The 25,112-nt window shown below is 42.6% G+C and overlaps 2 protein-coding genes and 1 non-coding gene across 3 annotated transcripts; 2 read left to right on the forward strand and 1 right to left on the reverse strand.

The window, feature by feature from the left end:
• Positions 1 to 321: 321 nt before the first annotated feature.
• On the forward strand, positions 322 to 5,962 carry ACOT4 (acyl-CoA thioesterase 4). Its single transcript, XM_058739595.1, has 3 exons — positions 322 to 1,033; positions 2,012 to 2,214; positions 5,134 to 5,962. The coding sequence occupies exons 1-3, from the start codon at positions 580 to 582 to the stop codon at positions 5,737 to 5,739; spliced, it is 1,263 nt and encodes a 420-aa protein (XP_058595578.1). The 5' UTR covers positions 322 to 579; the 3' UTR covers positions 5,740 to 5,962.
• LOC131518507 (small nucleolar RNA SNORD56) lies at positions 5,011 to 5,081 on the reverse strand. Its single transcript, XR_009265178.1, has one exon. It is a non-coding gene; the product is annotated as a small nucleolar RNA SNORD56 (small nucleolar RNA).
• An 11,863-nt stretch (positions 5,963 to 17,825) lies between the features above and the next one.
• On the forward strand, positions 17,826 to 24,426 carry LOC131517470 (acyl-coenzyme A thioesterase 6-like). The gene is made up of 3 exons (XM_058739594.1): positions 17,826 to 18,923; positions 21,053 to 21,255; positions 23,770 to 24,426. Exons 1-3 carry the CDS (start codon positions 18,467 to 18,469, stop codon positions 24,373 to 24,375), a joined length of 1,266 nt encoding a protein of 421 aa, XP_058595577.1. The 5' UTR covers positions 17,826 to 18,466; the 3' UTR covers positions 24,376 to 24,426.
• The last annotated feature ends 686 nt before the right edge of the window (positions 24,427 to 25,112 follow it).

A 25,112-nucleotide genomic window follows, 5' to 3' on the forward strand; every position in this document is an offset into this window, starting at 1 on the left:
ATGGTGTTTCTGGATTCGTGTGCTTGGTTACACGGGAATGTTCCGGTTGTGAAAATTCCCTGGATTGTACTCTTAGGGTCGGTCTGAGCGCTTTTTGTGTGTACGTTATAATGTACTGAAAATTAAAAACCAAAAAAACCCCAACCCCCCCCCTCAAAAAAAAAAACAAAAACAAAAAAAACAAGCAGCCCTTTTCCCTGAAGGGGCTGGAATTTTTGGAATTCTGCCTAAGCTCATTAGGCTATGGTTTCACCACGAATCAATTACCCAACAATTTTCACTTCAAGTGACAATGGCCAGAGGGAGACAAGTGTTCTGAAGGCGGGTTCGACGCTACACCCAGCTTTCACGACGCCCTGCGCGCGCACCGCCCAGGCCCCGGAGAACGACCTGCTGCTTTTCCTTGAGACGAGTCCCGGGCGTGCGGTCCCCGGGTCTGAAGCGCCCTGACGCCTCCTGACGCGGCTCAACCACCTACCGTCGGGTGCCGGGGGACGCCTGATCCCTTCGGGCCTCGAGCGCGCCCTCCACGGCCTAGACGCGACTGCAGCCGAGCGCTACACGCGGCTCTGGGCAGGGATGGCGACTGTGATCCTGGAGCCCGCGGGCCGCTGCGGCTGGGACAAGCCCCTGCGCATCACCGTGCGCGGCCTCGCGACGGGACAGCTCGTCACGCTGCGCACGTCCCTGTGCGACGAGAAAGGCGCGCTCTTCCGGGCCCACGCGCGGTATCAAGCGGACGCCGGCGGCCTCCTGGACCTGGCGCGCGCGCCCGCGCTGGGCGGCAGCTTCACGGGGCTCGAGCCCATGGGGCTGCTCTGGGCCTTGGAGCCCGAGAAGCCTTTTTGGCGGTTTGTGAAGCGGGACGTGCAGACGCCCTTCGCGGTGGAGCTGGAGGTGTTCGAGGGCCACGAGCCCGACGTCGGGCGGGTCCTGAGCCGGACGGTGCTGGAGCGCGACTTCCTGCGGCCGGGGGTGCGGCGCGTGCCGGTGCGTGCGGGCCGGGTGCGCGGCACGCTCTTCCTGCCGCCTGGTGAGTGCTAGGCACGAGGGACAGACAGGGTGCCCTGGTGGCCGTGGTTTCCGGTACTGCTTTAGGGAGAATTTAGGTCGTCCCTAAAGACAGAGAAGCTGATGATTGCTAAGCCAGTGCACAAACCGGGGTGTGTCTTTTGAGATGTTGGGCTCTGTGTTACGCGTTTTGCTGGCATTATCTCTTTTAATCTCTTTTAATCTCCGTAATATCTCAATGAGGTGGGTATTGTTCCGAAGGTAAAGATAAATAAATAAATGGATAGGCATGTTGTCCACCTTGCTATTAAAAACTACTCTGTAGATCTCATCAGCCCGACTGGTCTTAGGGAAAATGATAACGATCAAGGAAGGATTGCCATGTCATCCTTCTCTAGTGTCCTGGGTGCATTAGGCGTTTTCCCCACTTCTTCATGCCCCTCGGTGCCACAGGTCACACTTAAGACTCCCCTGCCTTTCTCACCTGAAGTCATCTCTGGGTATTTATTTTTCTTTCCTCTCTCTAGATAGACATCTGAAATATCAGTACACACACACACACACACACACACACACACACACGAAAGCCAAGGGTCGATGCAACCCAACATAAAGCTTTATTTCGAGATTCTTAATTTTATGTCCAATCCCCTAACAGGACACTGTGAATCAACACTATCTGAAACATGAAATTCCTCCTTCCATGCTGCAATCATTAATGACAGACTTTGTTACTCTCCCTGACAACCAAAAATTCTTAGAATCTTGTAGATAATTTATAGAATCATATGGAGGATAAACTCATCACTGAGAAGGGAGATTTTCCTTTGTAGATTTTCCTCTTTCCAAGGTACTTGTATTCCATTTCAGTAGTAACTTGGGGAGCAGATTTTTGCCTTTGATTCATAGGAACCCACTAAGTAATTTAGAAAGATCTCTAAAAGGAAAACAAATTCATTAAATGTATAATGCCTTTCCTTTCTATTATTCTATTCTCTAGGACCTGGACCTTTCCCAGGGATCATTGACATCTTTGGAATTGGAGGGGGCCTGTTGGAATACAGAGCCAGCCTTCTGGCTGGTCATGGCTTTGCCACGTTGGCGTTAGCTTATTATAATTTTGAAGATCTTCCCGAGGAATTGGATAGCATAGACCTGACCTACTTTGAAGAAGCCGTGTGCTACATGCTTCAACACTCCCAGGTTCTCCTAATGTCCTTTATTGTATCATTCTTTCCAGAAATACATCCAGAGATGGTGTCACCTGTACCAGGTGCCCTGATGCTGCTCTAGTCTTCCTTCACAGAGATTTCTTTTAGAGACTTCCTTGGCTTTAGGTGCCTATTTACACTTTCTCTGTCAGATGGCTTAGTAATGCAGAATTAATCATAAAATCCATGTGAGATTTTATTTAAAGGAATTATTCAGGGACATTAAAATTCCTCTTGTTATGCAAATGGGGTTTCTAATTTGTTAGTTTTGCATGCTTTTTTCAATTAAGTTTCTTGTAATGTTTATTTATTTATTTATTTTGAGAAAGAGAGCAAGCAGGGGAGGGACAGAGAGAGGGGGAGAAAGATAATCGCAAGCAGGCTCCCTGTTGTTAGCGCAGAGCCCAACGTGTGGCTCCAACTCACAAATCGTGAGATCGTGACCTGAGCCAAGATCAAGAGTTGGATGCTCAACTGGCTGAGCCATCCAGGAGCCCCTTTAATTAAGTTTTTTAATTTTAATTCCAGTATAGTTAACATACAGTGTTACATTATTTTCAGGTGTGCAGTATAGTGATTCAACAGCCCATCACAACTGCAGCCTTAATCCCCAGCGCCTATTTAACCCCACCCACCTTCCCCTCTGGTAACCATCAGTTTGTTCTTTGTAGTTAAGAGTCTGTTGATTTCCCTCCCTCTCTTTTTCCCTTTGCTCATTTTGATTTTTAAATTCCACATATGAGTGAAATTCTATGGTATTTGTCATTCTCTGACTGACTTATTTCACTTAGCATTATACTCTCTAGTTCTATCCATGGGGTTACAAATGGCAAGATTTCATTCTTTTTTATGGCTCAATTATGTCTATCTACACGCACACACGCGCGCGTGCACGCGTGCACACACACACACACACACACACACACCACATTTTTATCCATTCGTCTATCATGCGTACTTGGGCGGATTCCTAATTTGGCTATTGTAAACAATGCTGCAGTAAACATAGGGGTGCATGTATCCCTTTGAATTCATGTTTTTGCATTTTTTGGGTAAATACCCAGTAGTGCAAATACTGGATTGTAGGATAGTTCTATTTTTAACTTTTTGAGGAACCTCCATACTGTTTTCCACAGTAGGTGCACCAGTTTGCATTCCCGTATATGTGTGTTCCTTTTTCTCCACATCCATGCCAACACTTGTTTCTTGTGTTACTGATTTTAGCCATTCTAACAGGTGTGACGTGATATCTCATTATAGTTTTGATTTGCATTTCCCTGATGATGAGTGATGTTGAGCATGTTTTTATATGTGTGTTGGCTTATATGTCTTCCTCTTCTTTTTTTTTTTTTTTTTTTTGGTGTGTATGTCTTCTCTGAAAAAATGCCTATTCATGTCTTCTGCCCATTTTTCTTTCTTTCTTTCTTTCTTTCTTTCTTTCTTCTTCTTCTTCTTCTTCTTCTTCTTCTTCTTCTTCTTCTTCCTTCCTTCCTTCCTTCCTTCCTTCCTTCCTTCCTTCCTTGTTTTTTTTTTTTAATTTTTTTTTTTTAACATTTTTATTTTTGAGACAGAGAGAGACAGAGCATGAACAGGGGAGGGTCAGAAAGAGAGGGAGACACAGAATCTGAAACAGGCTCCAGGCTCTGAGCTGTCAGCACAGAGCCCGATGCGGGGCTTGAACTCACGGACCGCGAGATCATGACCTGAGGCGAAGTCGGACGCTTAACCGACTGAGCCACCCAGGCGCCCCATCTTAACTGTTTTTAAGTAGGCTCCATGCCCAGTGTGGGTCTTGAATTCAGGACCCTGAGATTAAGAGTCATATGCTCTACTGACTGAACTGGCTAGGTGCCCCTGCCCATCTATTAATTTGATTATTTGTTTTTTGCATGTTGGGTTTTATGCATTCTTTCTATATTTTAGATACTACCCTTTATAAGATATGTAATTTGCAAATATCTTCTCCCATCCCTTAGGTTACCTTTTAGTTTTGTTGTTTGTTTCCTTCACTGGAATCTTTTTATTTTGATTTTTTAATCTTTAACTTACTATGTGTGTTCCCAAATTTTGACCAGAACTTGTTCATGCATTTCAGAAGCTAAGAACTACTTAATTTGATTCTGAAGTCTTACTTTGTTTCTATAGAGTTAATTATTTGGTAGTGTATTTAGATGGGGTTTGATGAATCTTTCGCTTAATAGAACGGAACTTGATTCCACACAGTTAGATACCTAGGCCCATTGAGACTTGATTGTGCCTACCTGAATGTGGACCTGAATTTCATAGGCTCCATGATTGGCCATTCTCTAGTGGATGATTCTCTGGAACATTTGTAAATGATTCCCAGACTTGCCAGTGAGGTTAATCTTTGATTGCCATGAAAAACAAACAAAAAAAAAGATTTGTTTGCCATGTGTTCAGCCAGATATGTTTAATATGGGAAAGAGGTTGAGGTTGAAGTTGAGCTGAAGTTGATACTCTTGTGGCCAATTCACAAATTAAAGGTAGCAGCATCTCTAGTTACATTCCATTTTCTTTTAATAGGTAATACCTTTATTTATTTATTTTTTGAAACTAATCTCTATGCCCAATGTGGGGCTTGAACACAGGACCCTAAGATCAAGAGTCGTGTGCTCTACCCACTGACCCAGCCAGATGCCCATTTTCTCTTTCTTTCTTTCTTTCTTTCTTTCTTTCTTTCTTTCTTTCTTTCTTTCTTTCTTTCTTTCTTTTTTTTTGTCAACCTCTAATAGGACAGCTACTTCTTATTTTTCCTCTACCCTCAGCTTCACTAAGACTGAAAGTATGAACACTCACTAGGTGAGCTGCTATTGACGAAAAATGCTGCCATCATTGTAGAACATTTTTCTATTAGATACATTCTTGATGCTTCTTTCTTCTTTTCTTCCAGGTAAAGGGCCCAGGCATTGGGCTTCTGGGCATTTCTTTAGGGGCTGATATTTGTCTCTCCATGGCCTCATTTTTAAAGAACATCTCAGCCACAGTTTCCATCAATGGATCTGGGTTCAGTGGAAACAAACCTATATACTACAAGCAGACTTGCATCCCTTCATTGAGCTATGATCTGAGGAGAATCAAGGTCACTTTCTCAGGCCTCCTGGACATTGTGGATATACGGAATGATACTGTAGGAGGCTATGAGAACCCCAGCATGATTCCAATTGAGAAGGCCCAGGGGCCCATCCTCTTCATCGTGGGTCAGGATGACCATAACTGGAGGAGTGAGTTATATGCCCAAATAGCCTCTGAACGGTTACAGGCCCATGGAAAGGAAAAACTTAAGATCATCTCTTATCCTGGGACTGGGCATTACATTGAGCCTCCTTACTTCCCCCTGTGCCCAGCTTCTGTGCATAAATTACTGAACAAACCTGTGCTCTGGGGTGGGGAGCCCAGGGCTCATTCTAAGGCCCAGGAAGATGCTTGGAAACAAATTCTAACCTTTTTCTGCAAACATCTTGGAGGTCCCCAGAATATAGCTTCTCCCAAATTGTAATGTGTTGGGTCTGTTGTCTACATGAGAAATTCAAGGTCAGATTCTGGTGTTTAATAATCATATGTGAATTGGTTGTCCCCTGGATAACATTAAATTCATGTCATGGGTATTAATGATGTGTTTTAGGTAACAATTTGAATAAATTATTTTTTCATTAATTTTACTAATGTAATACATGCATATTACAGAAGATTCAGTTAGATGTATACAACACACACACACACACACACACACACACACAAAAGCATTCCCTGTTAAAATTTGTGTTTTCTTCTATATGGTTTTTACTTACCACTTTGAGCCATGGTTGAAATTTAAAGTTGAACAAATACTAGGTTACTTTTTCTAAAAAAATTTTTTTTTAATGTTTATTTATTTTTGAGACAGAGAGACACAGAGCATGAATGGGGGAGGGGCAGAGAGAGAGGGAGACACAGAATCGGAAGCAGGCTCCAGGCTCTGAGCCATCAGCCCAGAGCCTGACGCGGGGCTCGAACTCACAAACCGTGAGATCGTGACCTGAGTTGAAGTCGGAAGCTCAACTGACTGAGCCACCCAGGCGCCCCTTCTTTTTCTATCTCTGGGAGAATTGCCTTCCAATGTTTGCTACTGGTTCAAATACTGGTAGCAGGGTAGAATTTTCATTGGCCAAAACTGTATAGAGAGGTGTTGATATGAGGATAGCCAGACTGACCTTTTCCTCACAGATATCAGAGATGAATTCTTTGGGAGGAGGAGTTGAGGTAAGAAGGGGAGCATCTGTCCCAAGAATAGTTAAGTCTAAGCTCTGTTCCAAGGATGAATGACTGTGACTTATTTTCCTGCTTCTTGGCTTTCAGAATAGAGTTTGGAGGGGTGCCTGGGTGGCTCAGTCGGTTAAGCATCCGACTTCGGCTCAGGTCATCTCACAGTTCACAGATTCAAGCTCCGCATCAGGCTCTGTTCTGACAGCTCAGAGCCTGGAATCTGCTTCCGATTCTGTGTCTCCCTCTCTTTCTCTGCCCCCCTCCCAAAAAATAAATAAACACTAAAAAAAAAAAAAAAAAAGAATAGAGTTTGGAAAATCAGAGTGTGACATTCTTAGAGGCATCATTCCTCATTTTCCCGACATCAGGGCTACAAAGCATTGCACAAATGTATTTGAAGAAATAAAGGTTGAGAATTTTCCAAAACTGATAAGGACGTCAAGCCACATATTCAAGAAACACTATGTCTTAGCGTGGGCTGTTGTAACAGAATACCATAGGCTGGATGGCTGAAACAACAAGATATTTATCTCATTCTGGAGGCTGGGAAGTCCAAGATCAATGTTCCAGCAGATTTAGTTCCTGGTAAGGGGTTTTTTCTGGCTCACAGATGGCTGACTTCTCTTTGTGTCTTCATGTGGCAAAGAAAGTGAGCTCTGGTTTTTTAGAAGGGCACTAATTCCATCACGGGGGTGGGGCGGCTCACTCTCATGTCTTTATTTATTTATTTATTTATTTATATTAAATATAATTTATTGTCAAGTTGGTTTCCATACAACACCCAGTGCTCACCCAAACAAGTGCCTCCTCAATGCCCATCACCAACTTTCCCCTCTCCCCCACCCCTCATCAACCCTCAGTTTGTTCTCAGTATTTAAGAGTCTCTTATGGGGGCGCCTGGATGGCTCAGTCGGTTGAGCGTCCGACTTTGGCTCAGGTCATGATCTCACAGTTCGTGGACCTTCTCCCTGGCTACTTGGGCTTGGATCCAAGAGAGCAAGGCAAAATTGCATGCCATTCTTTTGACGTAGTCTTGGAAGCTACATGGCATCACTCTTGCCCTACTCTCTTGGTCAAGGCAGTCACAAAGACCCACCCAAGTTCAAGGAGAACATAGAGTTCAGCTCTGAAAAAGGGGAGTGGCAAGATTCTAGAAGAATGTGGGGTGGGAAACATTGTAACCATTTTTTGAAAATCTGCCTCCGGGAGGTACCTTTATTTTCCATAAGAAAACTTGAATTAGTAACTACAAAGCCTCCTCAATCTGCTTCCTAGATGAAAAATATTAGGAGTCCAAAGTTCTTTTTTTTCTTAATTTTTATTTATTTTTGAGAGAGAGTCAGATAGAGCATGAGCAGGGGAGGGGCAGAGTGAGAGGGAGACACAGAATCCAAATCAGGCTCCAGGCTCTGAGCTGTCAGCACAGAGCCCGATGTAGGGCTTGAACCCACAGACCATGAGATCATGACCTGAGCCAAAGTCAGACGTTTAACTCACTGAGCCACCCAGGTGCCGCCCTCCCCCTTTTTTGGGCATTTTTTTCTGTTTTAGTTCAAATTTGTACTTCTACCAGAACAATTCTCTTAAGAACTATGTGGGTTTCCTAAAAACCTTAGTGAGATTCACCTTATTAGATAAAACATACCACTAGAAGTCTATTTGAGGTAAGAACTTCCCTACCTGGGGCTTCCTGTGAGGATGCTGCAGGATAATACTCTTAAGATTTGTAGAAGCTCTGTTATTTGATAGGATCTGCTAGGGACACCTTAAAATCTTCAGAGGGCCTTTTGTCAGTCTGAAATGTTCCGTGAAGCGCTACCTTGAATCTCTCTGAGGTCTTTACAAACGATCTTCCACAGACCCATTCCAGGTTTGACTTTGATCTGAGGTCCTGTCTTACTTAATGACTAATTAACACATGGGAAGGCTGGGAAGAAGAAACAGTATTATTGTCAAACTTGGCAAGTCCTGGTTCTTTCATATTTAACAGAGCATTCTTTAATTTGTCCTCTTGCATTTTATCACAGGCAGCAAGAAGAAGCCGGGTGGCACTGTGGGTATTCTGCTGGGAAATCACCTTAGCCAGATTATTGAATTCATTTAGGTATATTGTCCATTTTTCACCTTACTGTGTCATTCTTGCCTTCAGCTTCCAGTAAGTTTTTATTGCTTTTCTTTAGTCCTCAATAATAGTCTCCATGCGGCCCTTTAGGCTTTCACTAACAGTCTCCTTGAAGTCCTTCCAGCTTCCACCTGCCACCTAGTCCTAAAAGCAGTTGTGATTCCTGTATATATAGGTATGTCCACAGGCTGCTTGAGTTTTCTCACAGCATAATACCGGAGGTTCACGAATGAATTTCCCAAGAGAAGATGGCAGAAATACGTGGCATTTTTTAAGATCTAGCTTTGGAAGTCACATAGTATCATTTCAACTGTACTCTATTGTTTGAGGTGGACACAAAGACCTCAAGTGCAAGGAGAAGTGGCTATAGACCCTCATCTCCTGGTAAGGAAAACGGCAAGTTTCCTAGAAGAGCATCTGAGATGGGAGTTAGTGTTGCAGTGATCTTTGGAAAATGCAGTCCTCCCACAGAATTGTTTGTTATGTAGGAAAACTGAAAAGAAAGATAAAGATTAGAAACTTAACCAGCAGGGCGCCTGGGTGGTTCAGTGGGTTAAGAGTCTGTATTTTGGTATGGGCTCAGGTCATGATCTCATGGTTTGTGAGACTGAGCCCCACATTGGGCTCTGTGCAGACAGTGTAGAGCCTGCTTGTGATTCTGTCTCCCTTTCTCTCTCTGCCCCTCCCCCACTTGTGTGTGCAAGGGCACTCTCTCTCTCTCTCTCTCAAAATAAATAAATAAACATTAAAAAACAAAAAACCTTACCAGCAAGGTGTGGGGGGGAGGGGGGGAATAGGCTAAATGTGTTGATAGGCATTAAGGAGGGCACTTGACGGGATGAGCGCTGGGTGTTATATGTAAGTGCTGAATCACAAAATTCTCCTCCCGAAACCAATACTACACTATATGTTAACTAATTTGAGTCTAAATCTAAAAATATGTGTATAAAAAAAGAAAAATATGGGAAAAAACACCTTACCAGTAGCCACAGGAAAAAGATAACCTTCAAAGGAAAAACAATAGATCTAACAACTGACTTAAAAACAGCAATAATGGAAAAGGGAAACCACTGGAATAATATCCTCAATGTGATGACAGAAAATACCTGACGACCTAGAAGCCTATAACTAGCAAAATAGATACTTCAGTATGGAAGCATGTATTGTTCATAAAGTTTATTGAAAACAATTTAATGAAATCAAAATAAAATCATTTTTAGAAAAATATGAATTTAGATAATATAGCCTACCTGCAATAACGGAAACACTAAAGAGTATTCTTCAAGCACAAGGAAAATGATTCTAGGGGAAAGCAAGTAGGTGAAGGAAGAAATGGAATATAATGAAAAGTGTAAATATATAGACAAATCTAAATAAATATTTACAAATAATATACTATGGGGTTTCAAATACACAAAGAATTAAATAGCATATGAAGCAAGGAAATAAGTAGAGGTTATTGCATTTTTCACAAGGTGATACAAATGTTAATTTTTATTCAATGTTAATAAATCAGGAAAGTTATAACCATAAGCTAATATAGGAGGCAAATGGAATAATTTTTAAAAAAATAAAAGAAGATAAAAACTATAGAATAAGCAGGAAAGAAAAGAAATAATAATTTAAACTCAAATAGATCAGTAATTACATTAAATGTAATTGGACTATACATTTCAGTAAAGGGCAAGATATCAGGTTGATTTTCCTAGTGTGTTCAATCTTGTGCTCTAAAAAATGCTGTAAGGTCATATATAGTATGGCACATGTATAGGGTATAAAGTAAACATATAAGGTAACAGACCGTTTTGCATTCAGCTAAATAAAAACTTAACTTTGATCAAGAAAAAAAAATAAATGTATTATGTAAGATTCAAAACTTGGTAAAAGTAAAAAATATTGTTCAAAGATACAAACATGATAAAATTATAAAGAAAGCTAAAAGGTTAATAGACAAAATTGAAGATGGTGATTACCTTTGATTGGGATCAGGGTGCAGCACACAGGGGCTTCAGAAGTAAAGACAATGTTTTATGACTACTTACTACTAGATAATGGTCATTATTTTTCCTTAAAGTCTCACATATTTTTCAATTATTCTCCTGATGTACTCAACATTTAACTTTTGAAAAAATCAATGCAGATTTAAAAAGAAAGAAAACTCCAGAAGAGTTGCCTGCCTTAGGTTAGGACCCTCTGTGTTCCTTGCACATCTTCGTTGCCCACCAGTATTTAGAACCACATTAGGCATCCCGAACTGATTCACATAAAGGGAGCAGTGTAGGTCTATTCCAAGGGATGGGTGCAAATGTACTTCTGTAGTGTTTATCTGATATGCGATAACCTATCTACTTTATATTTCTACTACATTTTTCCATTTTGCTCTTTTATGACAGAAGTTAATGATATAGACTTCAAGAAGAGTCACTTGTCTCTACTTTTTCTGACCTCCTTGCCCAGCTTCTCAAATCTATTACCGAGATCTTCTTAGCTAGACTGATTTCCCCTGACCATTCTTACCCAACATAAGACAGCTTAAGATGACTCCCTGGGTGTATTTCATGTCTTAAATCGGTCTGAACCCAATATACTTACATACCACAGCAACAATATACAAATACTAAACCAGTTTCATTTCAAAAAGAGCAACAGATAATGGTCTTCAGTAAGTAATACTTCCTTTCTGATGCTGGTTCTTTCAGAAAACCTTACTAATCAGATGAATATGGACCAGTAATTTAAATTCTGTACACATATTCATTATAATCCCATAAATTAGTGATGTGCTACAGATTGGTAGGCTTTGGGTCTTTTTGTGGTTTTCCTGAGATTCTTCTGCATAAAATCATTCACTAGCATTGCAATTCCTCTACATCTTTTTTTCTAAATTTTTATTTTATTTTTTTTTAAATAAACACCCAACACCCAACATGGGGCTCAAACTCACAACCCTGATATCAAGAATTATATGCTGTACTGACTGAGCCAGCAGGAAATCCTACCTCTTCCGTTTTATCTTAAGATTTTATTTTATTTCATTTTAATATTTATTTATTCTTGAGAGGGGGCAGGGGCAGAGAGAGAGGGAGACAGAGGATCTGAAGCAGGCTCATCGCTGACAGCAGAGAGCCAGATGAGGGGCTCAAACTCCAGAATGGCGAGACCCTGACCTAAGCCAGTCAGACGCTTAACTGACTGAGCCACCCAGGCACATCTCTTAAGATTGTGTTTTATTTTATTTTATTTTTTTTTGAGAAACAATTTTTATTTTATTTTATTTTTAATTTACATCCAAATTAGTTAGCATATAGTGCAACAATGATTTCAGGAGTAGATTCCTTAATGCCCCTTACCCATTTAGCCCATCCCTCCTCCCACAACCCCTCCCGTAACCCTCAGTTTGTTCTCCATATTTAAGAGTCTCTTATGTTTTGTCCCTCTCCCTGTTTTTAATTATTTTTGTTTTCCTTCCCTTACATTCATCTGTTTTGTGTCTTGAAGTCCTCATAGGAGTGAAGTCATATGACATTTGTCTTTCTCTAACTGACCAATCTCGCGTAGCATAATACCCTCCAGTTCCATCCACGTAGTTGCAAATGACAAGATTTCATTCTTTTTGATTGCTGAGTAATACTCCATTGTATATATATGTATACCACATCTTCTTTATCCATTCATCCATCGATGGACATTTGGGCTCTTTCCATACTTTGGCTATTGTTGATAGTGCTGCTATAAACATGGGGGTGCATGTGTCCCTTTATCCCTGTGTCCCTTGGATGAATGCCTAGTAGTGCAATTGCTGGGTCATAGGGTAGTTCTATTTTTAGTTTTTTGAGGAACCTCCATCCTGTTTTCCAGAGTGGCTGCACCAGTTTGCATTCCCACCAGCAGTGCAAAAGAGATCCTCTTCCTGCTCATCCTTGCCAACACCTGTTGTCTGGGTTGTTAATGTTAGCCATTCTGACAGGTGTAAGGTGGTGTCTCATTGTGGTTTTGATTTGTATTTCCCTGATGATGAGTGATGTTGAGCATTTTTTCATGCGTCGGTTGGCCATCTGGATGTCTTCTTTGGAGAAGTGTCTATTCATGTCTTTTGCCCATTTCTTTACTGGATTATTTGTTTTTTTGGGTGTTGAGTTTGATAAGTTCTTTATAGATTTTGCATACTAACCCTTTATCTGATATGTCATTTGCAAATATCTTCTCCCATTCTGTCAGTTGCCTTTTAGTTTTGCTGCTTGTTTAAGATTTTATTTTTAAGTAATCTCTACACCCAACATGGGGCTCAAACTCACAACCCTGAGATTCAAGAGTTGTATGCTCTACTGCCTGAGCCAGCGAGGCACTCTTCTTGCCATTTTAATCTCATAAGTACATGAATGGGTGGTGCTCTTATTACAGAATGATTCTCTTGTCTTATGATGGGGCTCTCTACTGTCTTGCATCTGTCTCTCTTTATCTATCTATCTATCTATCTATCTATCTATCTATCTAGTACAATATCTTGCCCACTACAATTGTAATTCCAGACACCTTTGACTTTTAATCACATAAAGACATGAGAAGGGATGATGGGGTTCATCAAGAGTGTCTCCTATATTGTGCCATCCCTAAGATCTTCACCAATCACAGAAATGCCAATCAGTTTCTTTATATCTACCTCACTTCATGCTCATAAAGAAATGAAAAGGCATTGTCCACTCTAAGATGACCTATATATAATCTGCATGAAGGTATCAACTTTCTGGATTTTCTTCATAATCCCAGGATTCTGATGTAGCTTTTGTTTGGTCTCAGGTATGTCCAAAGCCTGGAACTATATGAACTTTGGCATTGGTTAAAGTAAATATTGCGCAGTCACTGTGTATCATAAGCCAATATTGAGGTTTCTACTAGTTCCCAGTAATTCTTGCTGGTAGGGCCAAGTTCTTACATGTTGTTCTTGATAATGTGAACATACAACATTCTTCTAAGACCCTGCACATGCCATTCATTTTATCCAAGGATATTATCACCTCCTAGACAAGTTCAAGGTCCTATGGTAGAGATTTCAAATGTCCAATTTGGGAACCACACTCAAGATTCAAAGCACCACCAGTGGAAACAATACTATGTAGTCTAAATCTGTGTAGTCCATGGGGTATGCTAGAATTAGGTTGTGCACCTGGAAAAAACACTGACAGGACATTAGGCAGCAAAGACAATTCCAGTTAGCAGGACCTGGGTCTGACTTATAATGACAATATTAAAATAGAAAACTGTGATGTTATGAGAGGAAAGTCTATTTGGGGAGAAGATTTGGAGTTTAAAGCTTGGGGTAAAAAGATGAGGGGATGAGAGTACTATCTCCTGGGCTTTCAAGAAATCAGAGCAGCAGGGAGCATTCAGCTGGTCTCTTGAGACAAGTTTCTCTGACTTCTCCTCATGATGTTGAAGGGCAAATTTATTTAGTCCTTCTCCATAAATCACCTCAAACTTTCCCAGTAATAAAGGTAAAAGAAGAAGGCTTCCAAGGGCTAACAAATAGACACACTATTGAGAAGAGACCTACTGACTCACCAAGAAATCCAGCTCTTACTATAATATACAACCGGACTTTCTGGAAAATCTATGTTAAATTGGCTACTAGGATCAGGCAGAGGACATTCAGATTGACCAGGCTGAATTGGGGGAGAGAGGGTCTCACAGTGAGCGCTCTCCTCTGAATATGATATCTAAGAGTTAGATGCTCTGTTTCTGTGTTTGATGAGCTTATGGAGATTACCACGATCCTACTTAAGGGAAGTTGGAAAATAACTGCAGTCATGAAGAGTTATAACAGAAGGGATCAGGAATAATTAAAGAGACCGTTTGAATCAGCCTGAAGCAGGCTGCCCCAGTTGCCCAAATAATCTGCTTTCACTACATTGCAAATAAACTGGCATTCATATTTTCTCAAAGATTTACATCCTGCTCTTCCAAATGGTTAGAAGCAGAGCTATTGCAGGGCACGGATGGTGCTGGTGGTGAATAGCCAGAGAACTGGCAAATAGAAAATACATTTTTAGGGGGTATCTGCCTGGCTCAGTCTGTACAGAATGCAACTCTTGATCTTGGGGTTGTAAGCCCCACGTTGGGTGTAGAGCTTCCTTAAAATATTTTAAAATTGTATTTTTGTGAATAGTGTTTCATTCTGTTCATACAATAGTTTCTGGGTCAAACTATCTCGTCATTGATTACTAGTGATTTAATACAATTACAAAAGTAGGGGGGCCCTGGGTGGCTCAGTTGGTTGAGCATCTCACTCTTGATTATGGCTCAAGTCATGATCCCGGGGGATGGGATTAAGCCCTGTGTCTGGCTCTGTGCTGACCACGGAGCCTGCTTGGGATTCTGTTTCTCATCTGCCCCTCTCCCCCACTCATGCTCTCTCTCTCAAAAAAAAAAAAAATTTTTTTTTTAATTACAAAAGTCGGGGCGCCTGGGTGGCTCAGTCGGTTAAGCGGCCGACTTCGGCTCAGGTCATGATCTCGCGGTCCGTGAGTTCGAGCCCCACGTCGGGCTCTGTGCTGACAGCTCAGAGCCTGGAACCTGTTTCAGATTCTGTGTCTCCCTCTCTCTGACCCTCCCCTGTTCATGCTCTGTCTCTCCCTGTCTCAAAAATAAATAAAAACGTTAAAAAAATAAAAAAATAAATTACAAAAGTAAATGATATAGCACCTGAAAGAGTTAATCTCTCAAACTCCCCACTAACAGCTCCAACTAGGGCAAAACTCCTGGCAAGCACTCACCTTGGTAACTTCTGTAATTCAAAGTTCTGGGACCTGAGCCAAGAGCAGCCTTACCAGGCTAAGAGTATAGCTGTTTTTGTACCCAGACAGCAAGTGTTTATTTTGAAAACTATGCTTTCCATTTAATCGAATCTCTCTGAATGTAAGGAGCCTTTCCTTAAAGACTCCCTCAAAGGGGAGACATGTGGCCCTAATGCCCTTTCTCTCTAGACTTGTTACAATATCAGATTCCTCCGGAGAAATCATATGCTTAGGTCTAGATGCTTTAGACAAGGGAAATATTCAAGTATTTCAGCGGATTTTTAGACACAGGATCAGAGATAACACAAGTTCCTGGAAACCTCAATCAAATGGGAAAGACTAAATGTTGAAAGATATGGAGGAGGAAGGATCTGAGGTGGACAGGTTTTACCAACCCTGCAAGTGGGGCACAGAAGATCAAAGGTATCCTTTTTGGTGATTTCATCACTCTCTGATATTTTTCTTTGTTGTTTAAACGTTTCATTTTGAAATAATTTTAAACCCACAAAAATGTGGGTCAAAAATAGTACAGGGTTCCCTATATAATTCCTCCCCTTCCCTTAATGTTAACATTTGACATAACCATACTACAAATATCAAAATCAGGAAGTTACCATTGACACAATACTATGTAACCATGAGAGTATTATTGAAATTAAGTTATCGCTATCTTGGAGAAGGGACTTACTCAAATGGGATGTATACTGGCTGCTAAGAAATGGAAACTTGGAACTTTCTTGTCCCACAAAAACTGTAAACAAGAAATAGACCCAGGCAGGATCATGAGTGAAATCATAACCAATACTGGAGTTAACTGGGAGCCCATCCCACCTCCAACCTTTTCTCCTTTAACTCTCACTCGGATTTTTGGAAAAGTAAATGGACCTCAGATGTCAATGGAGGATAAAAAACCCAAAAGAATCTGTAACTGTGGTTGACGCTATTTCTCTACAGGAAGATCTTTCTCAGTCATCTCTGATTGTTATTTTATTAATCTTACTATGGCATTGTTTTTGATCCCCATATGTATATATGTATGTATGTATGTATTTACATTTTAGACATTAACAGCAATTTGCTCTCACTTGGCAGCCAGTGATTTATCTTGCCTCCAAGATATTTCCAGTTCTCTTAACATTTGACATAATCTGTTTAGGCAATATTTAAAAGGTGTCCTAAGTTTAATTCAGATAGTGAAATTACTCATCGATGCTATACTGATCAGAGATAACACTGAAATAATTCTTTCTGAAACTCAACCTTTCCATATTGAATTTATAATAAAAGTCAGTGGGCTATTAAGCATGGAAAGGTTCAGGGGCCTTTTACAAGATACAAACATTTATGGGTGTGTAATCATCTGGGGGTAACCAGAGAGATCCTACCCTAAATCAGGCAAAGGCTTTTGTCTATCCATAAGTCCCTACCCTTAAAATAGGGGCACAGAAATTAATTTTTATGTTTAATATTGGAGATAGTACGCCACATATTGGGGTATTAATCTACAGCTACTTCAAGTCACTAGACAAACATTGGAATTTGTATGAAGTCACTCCTCTCTTACAGCAGCTGATTCTTTTTCAGATTGTGAGCAAGCCGCCCTGGCAGTTGGCCTGTACAATACTTATTTCTTCCATGGAGTTCCTACGTGCTGAATTCCCTACAGGAAGGCACTTTTGAATGGCCAATGCAAGGCCTCCTCCTTAGCTGCTTTCCCCTCATGTGCCTGGGAGCCATTTCTGCGTCTCTTCACAGCATCCTGGGTATCAGGGAAGGGAGAGGGAGAAGTCACCTTTCACCATGACTTTCTGAAACCTGAGTGCAGATTTCAATTGTGCTGGCGGCTGTGATAGTCCACGAAGTCTTTGTAAGCTGAGTGTCCCTAGATTGTGCACAGCCTGTAACTCTTTAAGCAACAGGTGTTTAAAAAACCCTGCAGCAGTTACTCGGGAAATAGAGTAGTCAAAGCTCAACGAACTCTGAGATCTGGGACCTACTCTGGCTTCTTTTATTCAGCTTATAAATATTTATTGAGCTTGCCCTCACTGGGCATCTTGTGTATGCTCCATCCACCCTGTTGTGTAACCTAGTAGGCTGAGCTGATTGGCTGCGTTCAGCTAAAGAAACGCACTCAGGAATATGAAGGGCAAGAGGAGAGTGAGGTCAAGGTGTTTATTCTCTCCACTCCTACTATCTCACAGTGGACTGCCTGGCTCCCACCACCATAGCTACAACTCCTGCCAGGCAGCCCTCTCCCTTGAGACTTCAGGCCCAAGGGTCTGCCGCCAACCTTGCCAATGCCTTTGGGAATAATCTCTTTATGAAACTCTCCACAAACTACCTATTTGGAATGTGCCACTTGATTCCTGCCAGAACCCAGACACAACTCAACCCTCACACTGCCAGTGTCGAGATTTGTGAATGAAGAGCAAAACTCTTCCTGAGCACCCACTATAGGTGGATTGGTGCGGTGCTTTTACACGTTAGCCCATGTAATCATCACAATAAACCTTTTACAGATAAGGAGACTGGATTCAGGGGCTTCATTACATATCTTGCTAAAGATCACCAGGCTCTTAAGGAGCAGGATCAGACCGGAACCCAGGTAGATCTCACCCCAGAAACATCTACCTGCTCTGGAAGCCACCCTAGGTACTCTTAACTCTAGAAAAAGGCTTGGAAAAGGATTGAGAGGCAATGGAAGGATTAGGACTGCTTCTCCACTGATCATCTGAATTATAATCGCCTGGGATGCTTTATAAAACTCCAGGTTCTCTGAACTACTAGTATCTTTCCCAATCTCACTGGTCTTGGTACGTCTATTTCCACACTCACTGCGCTGGATTGCATAATAATGAACTCTTATTTTGGCAGATACTTCCTTCCAATCAGACACTAGTGGATTTTCACAAACTCTAGCTGACTTCATACAGCGGCTTAGCGTGTCCAAGCGTCCAATCTGAATATCGCAAAGTTTCCAATTGCAATTGCTTCCCCGGGAGGTGGAGGGACTCCTGGCCGGACACGTGACTCTGGGGAGCCGGCCTTGCTGTTCCGCAGTAATCAGGATGGCGGCTACGGTGACGGTGGAGCCCGCGGGCCGCTGCGCATGGGACGAGCCCGTGCGCATCACCGTGCGCGGCCTCTCCCCGGGACAGCCCGTCACGCTGCGCACGTCCCTGCGCGACGAGAATGGCGCGCTCTTCCGGGCCCGCGTGCTGTACCAAGCGGACGCCGACGGCCTCCTGGACCTGGCGCGCGCGCCCGCGCTGGGCGGCAGCTTCACGGGGCTCGAGCCCATGGGGCTGCTCTGGGCCCTGGAGCCCGAGAAGCCCTTGGTGAGGCTGGTGAAGCGGGACGTGGAGACGCCCTTCGCCGTGGAGCTGGAGGTTCTCGAGGGCCACGAGCCCGACGCCGGGCGGCTCCTGGGCCGGGCGGTGCTGGAGCGCCACTTCCTGCGGCCGGGGATGCGGCGGGTGCCGGTGCGCGCGGGCCGGGTGCGCGGCACGCTCTTCCTGCCGCCTGGTGAGTGCCTTGCGTCCCAGGCTGTTGTAAAAGAATTGGTAACTGAGACCCACATTTCCTAAACTTACCGCCGCACTCCAGAGCTTGTCATGCATTCTGGATGGAAGTTTTTCCTCTTTAAATTTCATGCCACTTCCCGTATGCTAAAAAGTGGTTTCTGTCTTTGGGGCTCTCCACTGCCCAGGGCGATGAGCGATCTTATCCATGCCCATTTCTCAGATGGGAAAACAGGCTGCTCGGGGGCTGGCGGGCATGGCCGGGCCAGGGTCACAGGGCAGGTGGGAGCAGCGCGGGGATCAGGCAGGGCAGACCAGGTCACCCCGGGCACCCACCACCCTTCCACACAAATAACCTTTATGTTGGACGAATGCCACTGAGCTGTATGCTAAAAAGTGCATTCAACATACTCACAAAGTGCATTTCTTTTAAGTGCCAGCCACGCAGCTGTATTTCAAATACCAGTGTTAGGTAATGAGTTATGCTGCTGTGCAAGAGTGATCTTTGCCTCTTCTCACATCGCACTTCCAAGGGAGCTAATCTAGAGGCCGTCCCCCGTAATCCTAAAAAACCCAAACTGATTGTCCTCTTCCCCCATCATAAACAGTCTGTCGGTGGTTCTCAGTCTGGGTTGATTAACCCCTACTGCTGGAGACATTTTTGTTGTGACAACCAAAAGGTGGGGGAGGATATTATTGGCATCCAGTGGGTAGAGGCCAGAGATGCTGCCAAACATGCCAAATGCACAGGACAGTCCACACAACAAAGAAATATCTTACTCAAAATGTCTGTAGTGCTAAGGTTGAGACACCCTAGTCTAAGTAAAAACAAGGTGCTTACTAGGTTAAAGGGGCCCAGAAACAAGACCCCCTACCCCACCTTTTACAACCAAATTCCAGACTGAAACCCCTCCTGTATAGAAATGCTGGAGTTGCCATATCTCAGAGAATCCCTAAACTGAATTCTGTCATTCTCCAAAACAGGAGGCTCTGCTTTATTCTTACAGCTCGTCAGCAATTCACAACCTTAGCCAGTGGCTGCACAGTCAACTGAAATCCTGTGGTTGGAATTGGATCTTATACATCTCTGTATGTCCAGATTCCTAGAGGCTTGCCCAGGGATATAGTAGGAGCTCAATAAATCATACGGACTGAATCAGTAAGAATCCCCCCACCCACCCAAAAACAAACCAAACAAACAAAAACCTTTTACCACCCATATTGGCACCTGATATTTCAGTCAAGTCAATCTTGTGTTAACTATTTCAATGTCTACTTTGTGGCCCATTTAAAATTTGTTTTCTGTCTCAAAGACTTTCGTAAATAACGTAGAAGGGTTCAGTCATTTAACAAATATGTATTAAGCCAGTGACTATGCTACATAGTGGGATGCGATAGCTAGCGAAGTCAGACATGGTCCTCACTGTACTTACAGCCTAATAAAGGACCCAGGTAACTACACTTGCACGTATAAGCTTGATAAGTGCTATGATAAGGGAAATACAGGCCCAGGGTGCTGATGGAGACATAAAAGGGTATCTGACTCAACTCAGCCTTGGGGGAGATCTGGGAAGTCTTCTGGGAAGGGAGATCTAAACTTTGATTTGAAAGCTGAAGGTCAACCAGGTGATAAAAAGTGGAGAGGGAAGAATAGCATATACCATTTTCAGGGGCCAAAGAGAACAGAGCACATTTAGGGATAGTGTTCTTTAAGGTTGGAGTAGAGAATGCAAGGAGGTGGGGAGTATATCAATACCCCTTTTATATGTAGAGCATTGTACAATTCTTCAAGCATTCTCAAGTAGATTTTTTTTTTTGAGGAAGATTTTGTGGAAAAGGTACATCTCATCATATGCTACTTGTAATTTGAAATATATACTTCATTTTTGAAAATTATGTGAGAAATTCTGGAGAAAATAAAGCATTTTGCTCCCCCCTTCCTTCTCCCTGAAGGTTACTAAAAAGGAAAAAAAAAAAAAAGGCAACATTTTAAAAAGGGTCCTTTTTCCCACTTGCTCCTCCACTCCCAGCCTTCCTTGCTTCAGAAACTTGTCTTCACTGACTGCCAAAATCTGAAACTCCAGAATGTCTCTGGAGAGTCTAAAGCTCCTTATGATCTGTGGTGCTTTCCAGGTGCAGGACCCTTCCCTGGGATCATCCATCTGTTTGGGAGTGGTGGTGGCCTTTGTGAATACAGGGCCAGCCTCCTGGCTGGACATGGTTTTGCTGTGCTTGCTTTGGCTTATTTCAAATTTGAAGACCTCCCTGAATATTTGGATGATGTGCACCTGGAGTACTTTGAAGAAGCTATAGACTTCATGCTGCAGCATCCAAAGGTGAGTTCTGGTGTTTGCTTGAATGCAGGGGAGAGAGGGTAGAGGCAACACAGGACTGGATCTCAAAACCCTACCAGACGCTGGGGGCTAGAAATATGTCATGAGACACAAAAGTTCCTTCCAAAGTTATTAGGATTATTATTTTCACTTCCACCCATCTCTCTCCAATCCCTAAGACTTAACTGTTTATTTTCCTTTAATTCTTTTTTTTAAATTTTTAAAAATGTTTTATTTATTTTTGAGACAGAGAGAGACAGAGCATGAGCAGGGGAGGGTCAGAGAGAGAGGGAGACACAGAATCCGAAGCAGGCTCCAGGCTCTGAGCTGTCAGCACAGAGCCCGATGTGGGGCTTGAACTCATGAACGGTGAGATCATGACCTGAGCTGAAGTCGGACGCTTAACCAACGGAGCCACCCAGGTGCCCCTATTTTCCTTTAATTCTTGACCATAATTCAAAGAGTTGTACTAAGACATTACTAACCTTAAATTCTGCTTCTCCATCTACCCCCAAGTGGCCTTATAATGCTGAATAAGGCAACCGCTTTCTCTGGGATTCAGTTTTTCTCATTTATAAGAATAATGTAGGGGTACCTGGGTGGCTTAGTCAGTTGAGTGTCCAACTCTTGATTTCAGCTCAGGTCATGATCCCAGGGTTATCAGATCAAGCCCCATGTCAGACTCTGCACTGAGCATGGAGCATGCTTGGGGTTCTCCCTCTTTCCTTTTGCCTCTGTCCCCTGTTCATGCTCTCTCTCTCTCTCTCTCTCTTGCTCTCAAATAAAATAATAATTTAATTTAATTTAATTAAAAAAAAAGATTAATGTAGGGGCACCTGTGTGGCTCAGTCGGTTGAGCGGCCAACTTCGGCTCAGGTCATGATCTCACAGTTCGTGAGTTTGAGCCCTGCGTCAGGCTCTGTGCTGACAACTCAGAGCCTGGAGCCTGCTTCAGATTCTGTGTCTCCCTCTCTCTCTCTGCCCCTTGCCCGCTCACACTCTGTCTCTCTCTTTCCCTCAAAAATAAATAAACATTAAAAAAAATTTTTTTAAAAAAGAGGAAAAAGTTTGACTCTTAAGAAACATTTTTAGGACAGTCGGTGACATTTAAATAGGGACTGTATTGGATGCTATTAAGGAATCATTAATTTTGTTAAATGTGATAATGCTATTATGTTTTTATAGAAAAAGTCCTTATCTAAGACTGTAAAAAATAATCAAAACATTTTGATGTGATTAAAAGTGGAATACATGCTCTGCAACTATCTAGATTTAAAGAAACCCAAATATTCTAATGTTAAGCAATAAATGTTAAAAAATGTTCTATAAGGTCTGTAGGGTGACCTAACTCTGTCAGAATTCAGGGACTGGTCTGTTAGCAGAGCTGCTAGAACCTCAATGGCCTTGAACTGTGATTATTGGTTTACTAGGGGAGATAAGGCCCCAGGGGAAAAAGAAGAGACCAATATATCCTATCAGTTCTGCCCTTAGACCTGGGCAAGAGGGGCTTCTGTCCTGGACAGAAGCCTTAGGTGGCCATACTCCCTGCCCACAGGGTGAGGAGTCCAAGGGACCCAGGGAATGTATCCACCTGGAACCCATGTGCCTTACATACACACACACACACACACACACTCACACACACACACACAAACACCCCATACCCTTGTGATCTGGAATACCAGAATTCTTTGCCAAATAGCACTGATCCTGCTTCCAGGCCCTATGTCTTTCCTCAGGGTCTGTCAATGTGAATACGCCTAGGCCTTAAATATGGAGACTGGGGTGTCCATATACATGTGTGAGAGGCCCCTCAAGGTACATGATGGAGCCAGGGATGGGAAGAGAAGGAATGGGGGCCAGGGACCAAGGACTGGGGCTAGCTCTCCACCCATGCCACGTTCCAGTACAGAACTTCAAGGAGTTCCAAGATTTCAAATTTGAGCCTGACATTATAAACTGTTATGAAGGTATATTTATCAAGGTGGGAGAAAATAATATATTTTATTTTTTTATTTAAAAAAATGTTTTAATGTTTATTTATTTTTGAGGGGGGGGGCGCATGAGTAGGGGAGGGGCAGAGAGAGAGGGAGACACAGAATCCCAAGCAGGCTCCAGGTTCTGAGCTGTCAGCATAGAGCCCGTTGTGGGGTTCAAACTCACGGACCGTGAGATCATGACCTGAGCTGAAATTGGACGCTCAACCGACTGAGCCACCCAGGCTCCCCAAGAAAATAATATATTTTAATAGTTTGTTTGTTTAATAGCTTTTAAATGTTTAAGTATGGGGTACATGGGTCTCTGTGTCTACTCTTGACCCAGTTGCCACAAATATTAGTGGAAAGCCTGTGTACTAGGAAGTCAATTGATTTGGTTATTAGAAAACACACTTGAGCTTTGTGGATTGTTGCATAAAAAAAAGAAAGCAAATGACATTTAAGAAAGCTAGCTAGAGAATATAAAATCACTGTTTATGTCCTCCATTTACAAATTCTAGGCTTGTTCTCTCTTTTTCAGGTGAAAGGCCCTGGTGTTGGGCTTCTTGGCTTCTCCAAAGGAGGTGACCTGTGTCTCTCAATGGCCTCTTTCTTGAAGGGCATCACAGCCACTGTACTTATTAATTCCTGTGTAGCCAACACAATAACTCCTCTGCATTACAAGGATACGTTTATTCCCAGTCTTGGCAGTGACCCAGGGAAACTTGTAGTTACTGAGTCAGGGGTTTTAATTGTTTTGGATATTTGGGATAATCCACTGGAGGAACTCAACTATCAAAGTATTATTCCATTGGAAAGAGCCCAGGGGCCTTTTCTGTTTCTTGTTGGCATGGATGATCATGGCTGGAAGAGTGAATTCTATGCTCGTATAGCCTCTGAACGCTTACAAGCCCATGGGAAAGACAGACCCCAGATAATCTACTACCCAGGAACTGGTCACTGTATTGAACCACCTTATTTTCCTCTTTGTAGAGCTTCTGTGCATACAGTGTTAGGCCAAGCAGTACTCCATGGAGGTGAGCCAAAGGCACAGTCAAGGGCACAGGTAGATGCCTGGCAGGAAATTCAAACTTTCTTCCATAAACATCTCAATGGTAAAAAATCTGTGCCGTCCAGCAAAATGTGACATTGTAATCACAGACCAGATACTATGAATAAAAATCTAATTCATACAACATGTATTGGGTTTTCCAGAACACATAGGAAACTTTTTTTTTAAGTTTGTTTATTTTGAGGGGCTTTGGGTGGCTCAGGTTGGTTAAGCGTCCAACTTCTACTCAGGTCATGATCTTTCGGTTCGTGGGTTCAAGCCCAGTGTCAGGCTCTGTGTTGACAGCTCAGTCTGGAGCCTGCTTCAGATTCTGTGTCTCCCTCTCCCTTTCTCTCTCTCTGTCCCTTCACTGCTCACATTCTGTCTCTCAAAAATAAATAAATATTTAAAAATTTTTTTTGATAAAGTTTATTTATTTTGAGAGAGAGAGAGAGAGAGAGAGGGAGAGAGAGAGAGCATGAGCACGGGAGGGGCATAGAGAGAGCAAATCCCAAGCAGGCTCCACACTGTCGATGTGGAGCCTGAAGTGGGGCTTGAACTCACGAACCGTGAGATCATGACCTGAGCCGAAGTCCGACACTTAACCAGGTGCCCCTATGCACATTCATTTTAAATGGTCTTTGGACACTGGAAGGTAAAAGCTTGCGGAAGGCATTCTGTTTTTTCAGGTGGTATGTGCAGTGATGCACAAAATCCAATATTCGTGGCCACTATAACGTTGGATTTTGTAGACAGAAGTAAAAATTCCTTGAATTCTTTTTCTTTTTTTAAAAGTTTTTTCTTTATATATATATATATATATTTTATATATT

The sequence above is a fragment of the Neofelis nebulosa genome, chromosome 7, assembly GCF_028018385.1.
Source record: "Neofelis nebulosa isolate mNeoNeb1 chromosome 7, mNeoNeb1.pri, whole genome shotgun sequence".
Lineage (NCBI taxonomy): Eukaryota > Metazoa > Chordata > Mammalia > Carnivora > Felidae > Neofelis > Neofelis nebulosa.